Source organism: Passer domesticus, chromosome 25, assembly GCF_036417665.1.
Source record: "Passer domesticus isolate bPasDom1 chromosome 25, bPasDom1.hap1, whole genome shotgun sequence".
Lineage (NCBI taxonomy): Eukaryota > Metazoa > Chordata > Aves > Passeriformes > Passeridae > Passer > Passer domesticus.
This window is the reverse complement of record NC_087498.1, coordinates 1,125,016-1,141,938: the sequence shown is the minus strand read 5'-3', so window position 1 is coordinate 1,141,938 and position 16,923 is coordinate 1,125,016. Positions and strand designations below refer to the sequence as shown.

The 16,923-nt window shown below is 48.7% G+C and overlaps 1 protein-coding gene across 1 annotated transcript; it reads left to right on the top strand.

Annotated features, from left to right (window-relative positions):
* The first annotated feature begins 741 nt into the window (after positions 1–741).
* On the top strand, positions 742–11,834 carry LOC135286057 (tubulin alpha chain, testis-specific-like). Its single transcript, XM_064399007.1, has 5 exons — positions 742–848; positions 5,540–5,762; positions 8,658–8,806; positions 10,078–10,758; positions 11,447–11,834. Exons 1-5 carry the CDS (start codon positions 846–848, stop codon positions 11,735–11,737), a joined length of 1,347 nt encoding a protein of 448 aa, XP_064255077.1. The 5' UTR covers positions 742–845; the 3' UTR covers positions 11,738–11,834.
* Positions 11,835–16,923: the final 5,089 nt, after the last annotated feature.

Here is a 16,923-nt window from a genome sequence, read left to right as displayed (position 1 = left end):
GCGTAGCTGGGACAGGGAGAGCACTCACCCAGGACACCCGTGGGTGCGAGGCCGCGAGCGGCGCCCGGTCCCTCAGGGCTCCTTCCCAGGGCAGCAGCCGCTGACTCTGGGCTCCCCAGGCTGAGCTCGGAGCCCTGGCCAACACCCGGGTATGGACAGTGCTGAGCCCCTGCCCTTCGGCCGCTGGCTCCGGACAGAGCAATCCCAGCTCAGCCACAGCGACCCCAGCCCGGGACAGAGCGATCCCTGCCCGGCCACAGCGACCCCAGCCCGGGACAGAGCGATCCCTGCCCGGCCACAGCGACCCCAGCCCGGGACAGAGCGATCCCAGCTCGGCCACAGCGACCCCGGCCCGGGACAGAGCGATCCCAGCTCGGCCACAGCGACCCCGGCCCGGGACAGAGCGATCCCAGCTCGGCCACAGCGACCCCGGCCCGGGACAGAGCGATCCCAGCTCGGCCACAGCGACCCCGGCCCGGGACAGAGCGATCCCAGCTCGGCCACAGCGACCCCGGCCCGGGACAGAGCGATCCCAGCTCAGCCACAGCGGCCCCGGCCTGAAGCGGACCCTGAGGAGGAGGAAGGTGCCGCTCTTCGTTGGCGGGAAGACTAAACCCCGCCCCCTCCCCGCCCTTTGTTACGAATCAGCCAATAGCTCGCGTAGGATGGTGACAGACATTTCTATCACCCAATGGCCCAGAGGTGAGCGCACGCCGCGCCAATGAGCGCAGCGCAGGGAGCCGAGCGCCCCGCCCCTCACTTTATATAAGGTGAGCGCGGTGAGAGCCGCTGCTGTTGCGGTGCTGTTCAGACACGTTGCGCGTCTGTCCCGGCGCTCCTGAGCCATGGTGAGTGGGGCGAGGGCCCGGCGGGACGGGGTAGCCTAGCGCCGCTCCGCGAGCTGCAGCGGCGGAGGGAGGGACGGGATGGGCGGCGGGACGGCCCCGCCGGGCAGCGGGGGGCAGTGGGTCTCGCTGCCCCAGCCGAGGCTCGTCCCGCGCCCTGTCGTTCCCGCCGTCTCGTCCCAAAATGGTGGCGGGCTCGTCGAGAACATGGCGGCCCCCGGGACCCTCAGCCCCGGCCGGCTCAAGGGCTGCAGCTCCGTCCCGGGCGCCCTCAGCCCCCGGGGCCGGCTGTCGGTGCGAGCCGCGGGCGCCCTGCCCGCACGGCGCGGACAGCCGCCGGGTTCCCGCGGCGTGCGAAGCCGGGGCAGCTCCGCACGGTGAGCGCGACCCGCGGGGCCGGAGGGAGGAGCCCGGCCCGGCGCCCTGAGTGCTGCCGAGGAGCCGCTCCCCGCTCCTGCCCCGGGGTGGGAGCGCGGGGGTTGGGCTGATGGGGAGGGCTCCTGAAGGACTTTGTGATACTGGCTGGCGAGAACGAGCTGCTAAGTTGAGTCACCTTGAAGGGTAGTCCGAAAGGTGTGACGGGGCCGGGATGTCCCACAGGACAGGGTTCAGGTGCTGAGCTGGGCAGCACAGCTGGAGGCTGGGATGAGCGTTCGGCTCTTCCTCGTGGGGGTCTTGTCTTCCTACATTTCTGAAGGGAGATTGTCAAAAGATTACATGGATTTACAAATGTAGCAAGACTGCTACTGTAGGCTTGTGAATGTGTGAGAAATACTTGTTGAGCTGAAAATTATTGTAAGTTAGAGTGTTGGTGGGATGTGTTGAGGTTCTTGCTCTTACCCTTCCCTTGGGGGTTGTTTATTGTCACGGTTTTCAAATAAAGTCAAATCAAGAGTATGAATGCAGCCCTTGGTCTCTGCAAAGGATGCAGGTTCCCTGGAGTCCCATGCCAGGGAAGCAGCGTTCCTCCGTATGGTGTGCTGATAAGCTTGGTCTGAGCTGGCACAGCCGTTCTCAGGAAGCTTGGCTCTCCACCAGCCTTGCACAGGTGCAGCTGGACCTTGAGCACCGTGCTGGGGAGTGCAGAGGACCAAGAGCCTGGTCCAGCAGTGCCACGGGGGGCTGCAGCCCAGCAGTGAGTGCAGCAAGGGGCTGAGTGTGCAGCTGCTGGAAGGGCAGTGACAGGACAGCCCAGTGCCCTATTGCCACATCCTGTTGGGAAAGGAAACAGAGGCTGGGCTGGAGAAATTGTGCCTGAAACTTTGTGTGCTTGCAAATAATGTATGTAAGTGTGGGGAAAGCATTTAGTGTTAAGTAAATAAGAGGATTCTGCAGTGGCTTGAATACAGCATTTACCAGTGCTGTCTGTATACATTCAATCCTTATTCTGAAGTTCATCAGTGATGTGTTAAGGCCCTAGGCTATAATGAGTGTGGCAGTTCTCTTGCCTGTCATTCCAGCTTGGAGCTGGTGCTTTTGGAAGAGAATCTGAGCCTTGTTCTTCAGTATTCTTGGTGCTGTGAAAAGGCCATGCAGCACAAAATGGGCAGAGAACCTGCTAGTGTCTGACAAAGGTTTCTGCTTCATTGAATAGCCACATACTACTTAAAAGTCCTTAGTAGAGTTGTAGGAAAGCAGCTGAAAGAGCTCTCAAAGCAGGACTCACAGTAGCACCAGGCCAGGCTTTGTGGCTGACCTTGTCTAGCCAAGTTTTGAAAACCTCCAAGGATGGAGATCCCCTCCCACTTCTGTAGTGACCTATTGCAGGACTGCACCATTCCACTGGGGAGGCTTTTCCTAACACCAGCCTGAGCCTTGCAGCAACCTCTGAGAATCTGACCTGGAGGCACGTGCAGAGCAGAGGGAAGCCTTCTCCTGTGCAGTCCCTGTCTCCTTTTGTTCCCTGGCATGTGGCTTGCCCTACTGAGGACAAGAGCACCCTGTGGGACATTCAGGCTGGTTTCTGTGGGAGCCCCAAGGGTCTTTGCAGCAGGGCTCCCTCTCAGTTACTGCTGTTGGTGCTGGTGCAGGGAGTCACTGTGCAATGTGTTGAACTTTGTATTTTGTCCAAGTAAACATGCCATGGTTCAATGTGGCACCTGCTCTGTGGCTGTGTTGCCAAGCTGTACATTCAGAGTTGGGAGGGACCCACAAGGGCCATTGAGTCCAGCTCCTGGCCCTGCACAGGACACCCCCAGGAATCCCACTCTTTGCTTGAGTGTTGAGTTCTGTCAGCCCTGGGGTTGTGACCACTACCCTGGGGAGCCTATTACATTGTCTGATCTTCCTCTGGGAGGAGGCTGCTTTTCTCATATCCAGGCAAACCTCCCCTGACACAGCTTCCCTTGGGTCCTGTCACTGGTCACCAAAGAGCCCTCTGCCTCCTATTGTGAGGAAGCTCTAGACCATGAGCAGATCTCCCCTCTTCTCCTCGATAACCAAGCCTCAGCTGCTCCACATGCCCTTCTTTACACCCTCTGTCTCTGTGGTGTGGTGTTGTCCTTACACACCCTTTAAGTGACCTTTCCCAGCTGCTTGGGGGTTTCTCCAGCAAGGCTTAGGTCACTGGTAGGACCTCATTCAGGTGAGGTTCCAGGCTGACATGGTGGTCTGCATTGCTCTCCTGTCCCTACAAAAAAGTTTCAGGCTGTCCTGCTCTCCTAAAGGGATGTTCCCTGAGTCATTGCCATGGTCTGGTCTCTGTGGCACTGCAGCCAGCTTTCCTGTCACTCTTTCACACTGGGCAGGTTGGCTGTGTGTTCTCTGCCATGGCAGCACTGGACAAGCTCAGTGCTCCAGCCTGGAGGGTGATGGTGTAGTGGCTTTGGAGAGGAGAAGGGTGGCAGCAGCTCTGAGTAACGCTGCTTGCAGAGGGGATGTGGGCTGGACTTTGAATGTACAGCTTGGATGGATGGGAGCTTAGAAACAGTTCAGTGCTGTGCTTGAGAACAGGTGATTCTTTTTTTGACAAATACAAATTTTAATTTCATGGGGTTCCTAATGAGTTTGAAAGGACTGTACTCCTGCTTTTCTGCATTGACTATGGATGTGGACTAGGCAGTTCCAGGTCATAGAATCACAGAATGGTTTGTGTTGGAAGAGACCTTAAAGACCGTCCAGCTTCATCTCTTCTACCAGACCAGGTTGCTTCAGGCCCCATCCAGCCTGGTCTTGGACACTTCCAGGGAAGGGGCAGCCTGTGCCAGGGCCTCAGCACCCTCACAGGGAAGAATTTCATCCTAATGTCTAATCTAACCCTATCATCCTGTATTTTAAGACTGTTTCCATTTGTCCAAAATCTCTCTCCAGCTCTCCTGGAGGCCCTTTAGGCCCTGGAAGGGGCTTTAAAGTCTCCCTGGATCTTTCTCCAGGCTGGACATCCCAGCTGTCCCAGCCTGGCTCCAGAGCAGAGGGGCTCCAGCCCTCAGAGCAGCTCTGTGGCCTCCTCTGGGCTCGCTCCAGCAGCTCCACATCCTTCCCGAGCTGGAAGCCCAGGGCTGGGGCAGCTCTGCAGGTGGGGTCTCAGCTGAGCAGGGCACAGGGGCAGAATCCCCCCCTGCCCTGCTGCCCAGGCTGGGGGATCAGCCCAGCACAGGGGGGTTCTGGGCTGCCAGAGCTCGGGGCTGGGGCACGCCGGGCTTCTCATCCACCAACCCCACCATGTCCTTCTCCCCAGGGCTGCTCTCTGTCCATTCTCTGCCTGGCCTGTACTTGTGCCTGAAAGTACTCCTGCTTATCCTGGAATTCCAGGGAACCAAATTGTCCCATCTAGTCATTGGATCTGAACATAGTTTTGGGTAATAGTCACATTAAACTGAAGTCTATGTAGGTTCTTCTAGAATGTGCCTTATTGACATTCAAAACTAGATGTTGAATATAAAATGCTATAGATGGACCTGGAATTTGGAGAATGCTTCTATTATGGTTTGGCTTTACCATTTGAAGTCCTGTGCTGCAATATTAAAGAAACTGGGTTTATGCTCTGGACATCAAAGGGAACATGGGAATCCAGAAATGGGTGGGAACAGATAATTTTGCTGCCATTAACTATTTTCTGCATGGCTGTCATGAGGTAGTTTTATCTGTTGTTGAGGAGTTCAGTACCTTGTTTGAGACCTGATCGGTCTGTATTCATGGAGGGTTATGACGGGGTTTGTTAGGCAAAACCTTTCCTGCTGAGTGACAAAGTTTCCTCAAGGGATCCAGAGGTTGTTTTTTTGTGTGTGTTTTTTTGTTTTTGTGTGCATTAAATGAAGTACTTCCGGCTCCTGGGAGGATTGTGCTGCCTCTGGTGGCTGTGCTCCTGGGGCTGGGTCTGGGTGTTGCTGTTTTGGACACTTAGGCCAGTGAGAGGTGTGATCATCAGCTTTTCTACATATTGGGTTTGGTGTGAAGAGAGAAATTGGCTGAAGAACTTGAAAGAGTTGATCAGACTCTTCCTGTCTGATTGAAGAATAACAAAGAGGAATGAGCTTGTAGAAATGATAATGTCCAAAAGGGTTTTGCTGGGTGGAGCTGATGATGTCTCAAAGGGGCTTTTGTGTCCTGTTATGTTTTGTGCCAAATGCCCCCAACACCAAGACAATGAGGCCAATGTTTTAATGGCTTTGCGGGCTGGCAGTCCCCCTGGGGTGCTGAGCCTTTGCTAAACAAGAGCGTTGTGTTTGTGCTGAGTGATGGTCTCTGTCCCGCAGCGCGAGTGCATCTCCATCCACGTGGGGCAGGCGGGCGTGCAGATCGGCAATGCCTGCTGGGAGCTGTACTGCCTGGAGCACGGCATCCAGCCCGACGGGCAGATGCCCAGCGACAAGAGCATCGGCGGCGGGGACGACTCCTTCAACACCTTCTTCAGCGAGACCGGAGCCGGCAAGCACGTGCCCCGGGCCGTGTTCGTGGACCTTGAACCCGCAGTCATAGGTAACAGTGACAGTGCAAGGCACTGCAGAACATTGCCACACGTTATTGCCACATAAGTACTTTAGACTGTTGGTTTTGGCTAAGGGATCCATTCCTCTCATCCTGATAAATGCTTTGGGGCTTTACATTTTTAGTGCACGAAGCTTGCCTACACCTTCGTAGTGATGGAAAAATACTTGGTTTTATTTTCATTGAGACTGGCAACTGTACTCTGTGGAGCTTTCAAGAATTTCAGCATTACCTTCTGGCAGGCTGTGGAGTTAAATGGGTCTCATGAACATGCTTTTTGCTATGCGAGGGCAGTTACAGCCCCATGAACAGGATGCCATAATGTGTGCTGCAGTCAGTAGAACCTCTTTAAGAGACATAATATATATCATTAGGAAGATTCCTTATTGTACACGGGAATGATTGCTGTAGTTTCCCAAAGCAATCTGTGGAAGCTGAACAGTGCTTGCAGAAATGAGTCCCCATAGCTGGCCTAAATTCAGGGACTTCTGAACAAGTGCTTCAGCTTCCTGGTGCCTTATCTTTGAGAAACAGTCTAATCTTGAAAAAGTGTTCTGTTCCAAGCTCTAGCAACACTGGCTCTTGGTGTCCAGATGTGATCCCAAGCATCAGCTGCTGACAGTCCTCCATCCTGGGGCAGTGGATGCATTGTCAGCTCAATGTGAGCTCCTGGTTTCACAAGACCTTCATCCCTTGTGTCAGGAATCCTGGTTTTCCTTTTACCAGTGTGTGCCAGAAATAATTCTTCTGGAGCTGGTTTTGGGCTATCTTGCCTCAAGTAGTGATTTGGGGCTGTTATAACAGAGGTCTGTGTTGCCTGTGCTTATGCAGTTGCTGTGTTTTATCTTTCTGCAATACAGAGTTGGGGAAATGTGGGATTGTTCTCAGGCTATTCCTCTGTACCCAAACCATGGCTGTTCTCTAACTTCTGTTCAAGTGTAACACACCAGACCCTTCTTGTGGCTAACACAGCAAATGAGCCTCTAAGGGGAGCAGAAGGCTGTGTGGCTGTTTCAGGGTGGAAGTCCTGGGCTATAACTTTGAAATAGGCCCAGGCACCCTTGGCCATACACTGATATTCCCAGGAGCTGTTGCAGATCTGGCTTTGTGCTTTTTTGAGCCCTGTGTCTGTTGTCTCCTCTGCACTGGCCAGGTGGTGGCTCTGAGCAACCAGGAACAGCTCAGAATTGAGATGAGGGAGAACAGGTGGCAAAGGAGGAGGGCAGAGGAACTGGTGAGTCTTGGAACAAATGCCAAAAAGTAGTGAGTGTTCTAGTGCTTGTTGGTGATGCAGGCATAGAGTGGGGAGATAGGTAAGATTGGTAATACTCAAAGGTAGGGCTTTTTGTTAAAGGTTACATCACGTGCATTTCTGGGAAATAGCTGTTATTCCTCCCTGGCTAATTGAAAATTACTGCCCCAGTTTCCTGGGCAGGGCTCATGAGTCTCCCCATTCATGCAGCAAGCCCATATGCACTGAATTAATGAAAAAGCCATCTTTGTGCATGCAGCAGCTGTGCAGCTGCCACATGTGTGCACAGGGATTTCTGTCCTTCCAGAGCAGTGCTGCTCTTGCAGAAAGCAGCAGGATGGTGGATATGCACCACCTCTGTGAATATGGTGGTAAAACACCGTCAAACTTTCCACCACAAAATAGGGCAGTGACATCTGGGAATCCATCACAAGTGTCTTTAACAGTTTACCCCAGCTAGACTTGAAAACATGAAGGACATTATGTCTGGGGCAAGCTGCTTTAGCTGTCCCCTCACCCAAGTCCTCTGTTCCAGGCACACTTTTGTAGTCCAGGGACTGATCTGAGCTCTACAAGATTTGTTACTTCCTGAGGACTGTTCTGGCTCATGCTACCCCTGTCTGCATAGGATAAAGAACCATTTTATTTTGGTTCCATATTTTTCCCTTATTACCCATATTTGTCCCTTGTAATGTGGAGTGGTATTGTAGGAAGTCTTAGACACATGGGTATTTGAGATGGTAAACTTTTCCAAATTGTTTTATTTTGATGCAGTCTTTAGGCTGTTGGATTGCAGAGTGGAGTGGGAGCTGCTCAGCCTAAACTGGTTTGAATGCTAACTATATTTTTGTCTTAAGTTTTACTTTTTCTTGCTTATTTCAGATTAACAAATACATGCAAACAGGCAACTTCAGCTGTATTTAATAAAGCTCTCTGCTGTCCACCTGACTTAAATAATGCAATACTTCAATAGCACACAACTCAAGAGTGACTTGAGCTAAACCAGAGACAAAGCTCTGTTGAGTGTCTTTGTACCTTTCTGGTAGGACAGAGCTTTAGACTGCTTGGGTGTAAGTGCATATTTCTGGGAGCTAGGGGCTCTAAATGTGTGACTGCTGGGAGATGTGTGTGCTACAGCTTACAGCTCAGGGTTTAGATAATTGCTCTAAGAGCATCTCCTGTTCCTTTTGAACCCTTCTCTACCTTTGGCAGAAAGTACAGTGAAGAGAAAGGGACATGTAAGCAGAGTTGGCTCTGCCTGCCCACAGAAGCATCCTGGAGGGATTGGGAAGTGAAGGGGAAAAATTGGGTTTCAGTTGCTGGGCTGCAAAATGGGCCTTAAGTTGTCTTAAACTGGAAGAATGGTTCTGCTATAGTCCAGTTTTTAATTGCTCTGGCAGGTCAAAATTCTAAACTTTGGTGTAAAATAGGACAGTTTCCTAAGCAATAATTTAGTTTTTCATAGTTCTTCAGCATTTAGGCTGTAGGAAATGACCTGCTGATTGGTAGTTGCCTTTTATCTCAAAAGGTTTAAAGACATTATTCTGGACACCTCTAGAAGTTTGAAAAAGCTGGTCTATATACAAAATTTACTTAAAATATTTCTATATTATATATGTCTTGTCTCTCCCCAGATGAAGTTAGGAATGGGACATACCGGCAGCTCTTTCATCCTGAGCAACTGATATCTGGTAAAGAAGATGCTGCAAATAACTATGCTCGAGGTCACTACACAGTTGGGAAAGAGATAATTGATCTCGTCCTAGAGCGCGTCAGGAAGCTGGTAAGACTCCACTGAAGGCTCTGAAACATCTGTTTAACAGGATTTGGAAATGAGGTTATCAAATACATAAACTGTGCTTTAATTTCTTTGTGGTATGAGAATCTATGGACTTAGTCTGCATCTGCTTTTATTCTTAGCCAGCTGGAAGTGCTTGGATTTTTCCTGTCAGATATGGCTTTCAAGTGGCCTAAAATGCTGATGAAGCACCTAAAACTTCATATATAGTTTAATGTTTAGAAAGCCAGAACCAAAAATTATTTTCATAGTTCCTGCTGGAGAAGGATTGGTCTCTGGCTGTGGCTCTTTCAAGGAATTTTAAATAAGAGTGCTTGTTTCAGTGGTTTGGACTATTGTTTGCATTTCCTGCTATTATGATTTCTGGATTAATTTTATGGTAATAACAGTAGAAAAAGAATAAATCTCAGTATGCTGGGATGTTTCAGCTTCCCCAGTTCTTCAGTTATATTGCAAACTTGTGAAGGGGGCAGTTTAGGAGGTTCAGGTTCCCTATTTAGGGCTGCTAAGCATGTCCATTGCCCAGTCTGTGTCACAAAGGTAGGAATTCTCATGGCACAAAACCCAGATGCTTTGATATGGAATGCTAAGTGAGTCTTAGTGTAAAGTTCACCTTCTGCAGATTACAACTGGAATTATTCTCAACACTTGACTGCCACAGTCTTAATTAAAGCAATGATAAGTTTGCAGCAGGCTTTACTTTGACCTGAAAAACAGTCATGATTTCTTTGTACAAGCTGTTGGCAGTCCCTGTTAGTCCTGGGAGCTGAGCATCATGTGGCACCTCTTTGTGAGGACAGAGCTGTCAAGTTTTGTCTTCTGAGTGGAGTGAATGGGACTGGCGCTATAATAGGCTGTGACAGCTCACTTCCACTTGGCACTCGTGCAGCATTACAGCAGTAGCTCTGGGATGGGGGATTGCTCCACTTGGTACAGCTAGAGAATACCAAGTAACTGTAAGGGATAGATAGTCTGTAGGTCTTTGAATATTCCTGCTTTTCTTGCTCGTTGTTCAAGGCCTCAGCTGAGAATTGGGGGTAGAAGGAATTTTAAGCTAGTGATTTTAAGTGATTGGCATCCAATAGGTAGGGGGTTTAAACCAACCAAGAATACTGCTTTTCCTAGGACACCTTGACTCTTGGTGGATAAATTCTGTATTTCTGAAGCTTGAACAGTTGGGGTGTGTCAGAATTCAGAGCTGTCTTTCTTGAGCTTGATGCACACAATGTCTTGAACACCTGTATTTTCTCTTTCAGTCAGATCAGTGCACTGGCTTGCAAGGCTTCCTGATTTTCCACAGCTTTGGGGGAGGAACTGGATCTGGTTTCACCTCTCTGCTGATGGAGCGTCTCTCCGTTGACTATGGGAAAAAATCCAAGCTGGAATTTGCCATCTACCCTGCACCTCAGGTCTCAACAGCTGTTGTGGAGCCCTACAACTCCATCCTGACCACCCACACCACGCTGGAGCACTCTGACTGTGCCTTCATGGTTGACAATGAGGCCATTTATGACATTTGCCGTAGGAACCTGGACATTGAGCGCCCAACCTACACTAACCTCAATCGCCTCATTGGTCAGATCGTGTCTTCCATTACTGCTTCCCTTAGGTTCGATGGTGCCTTAAACGTGGATCTTACGGAATTCCAGACTAACCTGGTGCCTTACCCTCGTATCCACTTCCCGCTGGTGACGTACTCCCCGATTATTTCGGCGGAGAAGGCCTACCACGAGCAGCTCTCCGTGTCCGAGATCACCAACGCCTGCTTCGAGCCCTCCAACCAGATGGTGAAGTGCGACCCGCGGCACGGCAAGTACATGGCGTGCTGCATGCTGTACCGCGGGGACGTGGTGCCCAAGGACGTCAACGCCGCCATCGCCGCCATCAAGACCAAGCGTACCATCCAGTTTGTGGACTGGTGTCCTACTGGATTTAAGGCAAGTCTCAATTCCACCATGATTTCTTAGACTTCTCATTCACTGTCCTGGGTGTTGGGCGCCATTTGTTGCAATGGGGCAGGGTGGTAGAAATGCTGCAACCTTCTTTAAAGCATCTCCTTCAGAGGCCACTCGGAGTAAGGTCACAAGAGCAGCCGTTTCAAGTCCATGCACACACACACACACCACAGATAACTCAGCAGAGGAAAGACAGGAAGGGTCTTTGTATGGTGTATTCCAATGAAGGTTTATTGCATCCACCGTGCCAAAGGGACCAGGGACAAAGACACAACCATGTGCTGTGCACAGGCTTCTGTGTGGGGTCAGTGTCCAATGACCTGAGAGCACAGGGGCAGGGCAAAGGGCAGCAACCTGTAGGGGGTTGAGGGGTGAACAGCTGGGGTGGGCAGGGTCAACTTGCCAATGGAGAAAGCAATCTAATGTAGATTGGCAATAGTGCTGCACAGCACCATGGGGGAAGTCTTCTCTTTCAGCCTAGGTGGGGAAAACTATGGCATGTTCCCACAATGGAGTGTGTTTGCTCTGAGCTATTCTGTAGGTACCTGATTTGTATTCTGAGATGTGGAGATTTAGGTTCTCATGCGGGGCTGTTTTGTTGTCTGACTTTGATTATTGTCATTGTCAAACACCACAAAGAAACTCATGGTCTCTTCCACATCTCCTGTAGGTTGGCATCAATTACCAGCCCCCCACAGTGGTTCCAGGGGGTGACCTGGCCAAAGTCCAGCGGGCAGTCTGCATGCTGAGCAATACCACGGCCATAGCTGAGGCTTGGGCTCGCCTGGACCACAAGTTTGACCTGATGTATGCCAAACGTGCCTTTGTTCACTGGTATGTTGGAGAAGGGATGGAGGAGGGGGAGTTCTCAGAGGCCCGGGAAGATTTGGCTGCCCTTGAGAAAGATTATGAAGAAGTGGGCACAGACTCGATGGATGGAGAAGATGGAGAAGAATATTAAATCCAACAGTGAATTGCAAGTCTTTGCCATTTTACTGCCTCTTTAGTAGCAATGTAAATCATGTCAACTGATTGGAATAAACAACTTTAATCAAGAACTTTCGTAGTGTCCAAACACTATGTACACTCATTAACTACATGCAGTTAGCAGTCCAAGAGATGGAATTCCTTTCTGAAGAAGGTAGCTGAATAAAATAACCATGCTGTCTTTCAGTCAGCTCTTGTCCTTAAGGCATTGCTATTTGAAGAGCTATTAGTGCCCAAAACACGAGACTAGAATGAGCTGGAGCTTTTTCTGGAGGGTGTTTGGTATATTTTTTGCAAGACTCTAGAGCTGTTGTCACAAGAGGCAAAAGGAACTGTGTCACCCATAAAAGTTGCAAGACCTTCAAAACTGAAGGCTGTTTGGGTTAGTTGTCTCCCATTCTTAGACTTAGAGAGGGCCAGTAACTTAGAGATGCAGTAAAACCTGGATGGGCAGGAGATGTCCAGGAAGGTGTGCCATAGCATGATGGACCTGCCACTGTAGCCAGAGCCTGAGCAGTGGTTGCCCTTGTGTTGCTGTGCCCTCCCACAGAAGGAGCTCCAGTCCCTGTCTGCAGCTCTCTAGAGTCTGACTTCGCCTGAAGCTGTCTGGAGAAAAATCTCTGGGTTAACTGGCCACAGCTAAACATCTTAGTTTTCCCTAAAACTAAGTCTTTTGCAGAAGTAATTATTCCATGGGTTCAGATATGAATGCTGCCATCCTTCTGTGTAAGCTGATGGAACAGGAGAGGATTTAGCTAATCAGGTTTATCTTTAGATGTGAACAGCCTCTGTCTGAAACCTTCTGCATCGACTGAGTGGGGGCCTGGGCACACAGTGAACCACAAACCAAATAACTTCATTGTTGTAGAGCTGGATGACTGTGCAATCTCCCCCACAGCAATGCCAAAGGTGGAATAGTTAAATCTTAAGATTGAATACTGAATGTGATTACAGGATACCAAAGTCTGACTCAAAGGTGAGATTTGGGCTGGAGAATTTTCCCTATCCAGTTTCAGACTTACTCATATTCCTTCTAACTTAATAGCAGAGCATGATTCAGGCCAAGCCTTGAAATCTGTTAGTTGCACATGTGCACACCTGCTTGGCTTGGCAGGAGTCTCAGCTGGAGTATGCAAGATTCCTGACCTCCCTTCTGCATGGAAGCTTCATTGCTCAGGTAATGCTGCAGTATCTGACATCCCCTCACAAAGTGGGGCTCTTTTCCTGATCCCAGTTGGCTGGACTTGTTCTAGGTAGGGGTGTCACCTGGAATTTAGAGTAACAGGCTGCTGCTGTTGATGGAAGGTCCCAGAACAACCTGGTTTGTGAGAGCTGACTAGGAGTTGCTTTGGCTCCTCTTGTCCTTGATCACTGTGGTTTTTCAGCCATTGTGTTGAGTCAATCTGATTTGGAGCTGGAAGTCACCAGTTTTACAAAGATGGGGATAACAGTATTAGTGCTTTTTCACCTCCATGGTTGTCTCTGACAGTCAGCCCTGCTGTTGTGCAGGATGTGTGGCAATCACACCTCCTGCCATTCAGCACAGCTAAGTGTGGCCAGTGTTTCAGTGAGTTTCTCTTTTGTTTTTCCTTGTGATTTTATGTTCCAGGGTAGACATAACTGTCACGAATTTGAAATCGTGTTGATATTTTCCTGCTTACTGGTTGAATAAGCAAATGTGTTGGTGGGGCCCAGGGACAGACACATTCATTCCAGTCAGAAGGACTCCATGTTGGCAATCATTCAGGTTTTAATGGGATGGCAGTTTCCAGAGAGAAATGTGCACAGGGCTGTTTGGAGCCATGCAAGTGTCAGGTTTTCACCCTGAACATCCTGTATTGCCAGCAGATCATGGCGAGTGATCTGTGCCACAAGTGCAGCACCATGATTTCCTTTGGAAGTTAATTGTGCTGGAGTTGTGGGTTCTGAACTGGCCTTTAGTTGGAATCTTTTAGCAGTGATTTGGCTTTTCTGTGAGGAATTTGGTTTCATTGAAGCCTGGCCTACTCTCTGTCTGATTTTTACTGCATTGATGGATTACTTGTGTGGAGGCCACTTCCTCTGCAGTGGGAGTTGGCTCATGGTGTGTCTGTTTTACCCAGGTGTGTACTGTGATGAGGCTGTGCAGGGCACTCAGCAGCCATGTAAAATCCTTGTACATATGGAATGCTGAGCTCTGAAAACCTGGGAATATCATTCTGTGTAGGCATTAGATGAGAAGCATTATGCTTTTAATTTTTAAAAGTAACATGTAATGCTACTTAGAGAAGACGTAATCTGCAACATGATGGGTGGAAGGTTTCACAAGAGATACTCTGTCACCTAGTAGCCATGGGACTGATGCTGAAAACACATTATACATTTTCAGCCTACATCATACTTGAAACTTCATATTAGTATTAAGAAACCCTATTGCTTTAGATAGTGGGCAGCTGCTCTCTGTGTAGGCATGTGCATGCTGAGCTAAGATAAGATAGGGTTTTTCTCAGATATGAAGCCAATTACAGCAGGAAAATCCTGCTAAAACTGCTCTTGCTTCAGTGAGCTGCAGAAATCCTTAAACATGTTCTAATTACTGACTCTATGGTTGGATTAGCAAATGTGTGGTTCATCTGCTTCCTGAAATGTAGAGGAGACCTTGCACTAAATTAAAATTTGGTTTAAGAGTGTGAACTTCTGAAACTTGCAGAGGTTGATGTTAGCTGTCACTTTAAAGAAATTGCTTGCTTTGCACTCTGAAAGCCTTCCTCTAATTCTGTACTTTAATTGCTGTTTTGTTTGATAAGAAATGCCCATACTTGTGCTTTGCCCAGTCATGTGCCTGTTTGCACTGGCAGAAGTGCAGGCATTATCTAGTGGTAACTAAATATATCTTTACCTGTGTGGTGACACAGCTTTCTCCAGTGTTGAGATTGGCAATTAATAGCTCTCACCTGACAGAAAAACTTGTGTGAGTCATGAGGTGGAGGAGGAGGAGGAAATGAATTGGAGCCATGGCGGTCACTGTGAACTTTGTGGTAAATTCTGGTGTTATCTGTAAGATCTGTTCTAGGATAGTTCTGGTGCTGTTCCAGGAGAATGCAATGCAGCAGAATTTGTTTTCCACCCACTCTCCTCTCTGAAAAAGGAATCTGAATCCCCTTTAATGTGCTAATATCTACATTATATATATATATATAATTATGTACATTTCTAATTTCTATAGTAAGCATGCCACAGTATGTTTGTGTGATGAAAATCTCATTTGGGCAGCAGAGGTAACATAAGCCCACAGCTACACATGCCTCCTTACTACAGATAAACTGATCTCAAGCAATATCAGAAAGAACTTTAAAATTGTGTCAAATAGGCAAGGTTCACCCACTCACTCATTCCATTACTTTATACCCACTTACAGGACCATTTTTGCACAATTTTTGGTTGTTTTGTCCCAGGCCTTCAGCCTTGCTAGACCTGCTGGCATTCCTGTTGGCATCCTGCTCCTCTCTGGCAAATTCCCCAAGGCCAGCCAGGCTGGCATGGTTCTGTAGTGACTCTGCTTTGCAGGCCAGTCTCTGTGAGCAGTGTAACAGCAGAGAGTGTGAGAGCTGCAGCAGTGCTGCCCTGTGCCCAGTGCCTCTGTTCTGCCAGATAAACCTGTCTGCCCCTGCAGCAGGCCTTGGTTTCCTGTGTGTAGGAGATGCTGCACAGAAACAAAGCTGCCATGGTCACTATTTATAGTGCAGAGCTATTTCAGCTGGGGGTGGGCTTTTCACTGGCCTTGCTGTAGTTTTGTGGCAACAAAAAGGGACCTTAAAGTTCATCTCACTCCATCTTCTGCCTTGGGCAGGGACACCTTTCACTATCCCAGGTTGCTCCAAGCCCCATCCAGCCTGGCCTCGGACACTTCAGGGATGGGGCAGCCACAGCTGCTCTGGGCACCCTGTGCCAGGGCCTCACCACCCTCACAGCAATAACTTTGAAGTTACATTTATTTTATAACTCCAAAAATGTAGGAAGAAAAACGAGCTTGGCACTAAATATGGAAATGCCATATCCTGCATAGGAGCTGTGAGCTGCTAGGGCTGGGAAAACACAAGAGTCTTCTGTCAGGAAAAAGATCCTGAATTAGGTGACTTCTGATCTTGCCTGTTTTGTCATGTTTATAAGGAATTACTTCAAATAAAAAAGTGTTTTCTTTTGAACTCCAAAAACAAGGACTGGGCTTATAAGTAAGTTCAGCAGTAAAGAGCTAAGGAACAATTTTCCATCATATTGCAGGACTCCCTGGAAGGGCTGTAGGGGTTTCTGTGTGTGTTGGGGAGGTGATAATGATTAATCCCTTGGCTCTATCTGGGTTTGAACTAGAAGGAGGACTAACAGTGTAACTTCAGGCTGTGCAGAGACTTTGATCTACAGATTTCTCCTAAAAGTTGGGCAAGTAGATTAAAGATGTGGTGTCTCAACTGGCTGTTAATGGGGAGAGGAATGAGAGCATGATGAAATGGCAAAAATTACATTGCTCTGAAGGTTTTGTAGGTGTTGGCTGACTAGATGCTGAGAATACCAAGATACTAAATTAAAAAAAAAAAAATAAAAAGGGCAAGAGTCACATGAGGAGCAGTGCTGTCTCTGGAGCTTTTCAGTGAATTGAGTCAGTTAAACCCTGGTCTCCATCTTTCTGATGTCATGTCCTGGTTTCTTGGCTTTCTGCAGACCCTCCTTTGCATGGCCAGCTTCATGTGATATAAAATGTGTTGAGTTGTCTGAAGATATTCTTAGACCTTGAGATCCTACCCTATTTTCGCAACCTTCCAGCCAACTTTCAGGAGCAGGTTGCCCACTTTTTCTACAGCATTATTTTGTTTTCTCTGGTCTGTGTCAGGAGCTTGGAGTGCTTGGGCACAAAAACTTAAATTCTTCTTTTCAAATGTTTGCTAGAAAACAATAGCTGTAAATACTATGTTTGAAGATCCAGAAAACATTCTGGAAACATTTAGGAATTACTCTTTTCTAATGCTGAAGAGTTAATTAGAAATTCAGAGAGACTTGGGAAGTCTTAAGTGAAGTACTCCTTATGAGAAAAAAGGAGGTGGCTCTGAGTCCCTTTAAAATGAAGCATTGCAGCCCACTGGATGTGCTCATCTTGGCTTTAAGAACTATTCCAGGCTTCTGTGTGAC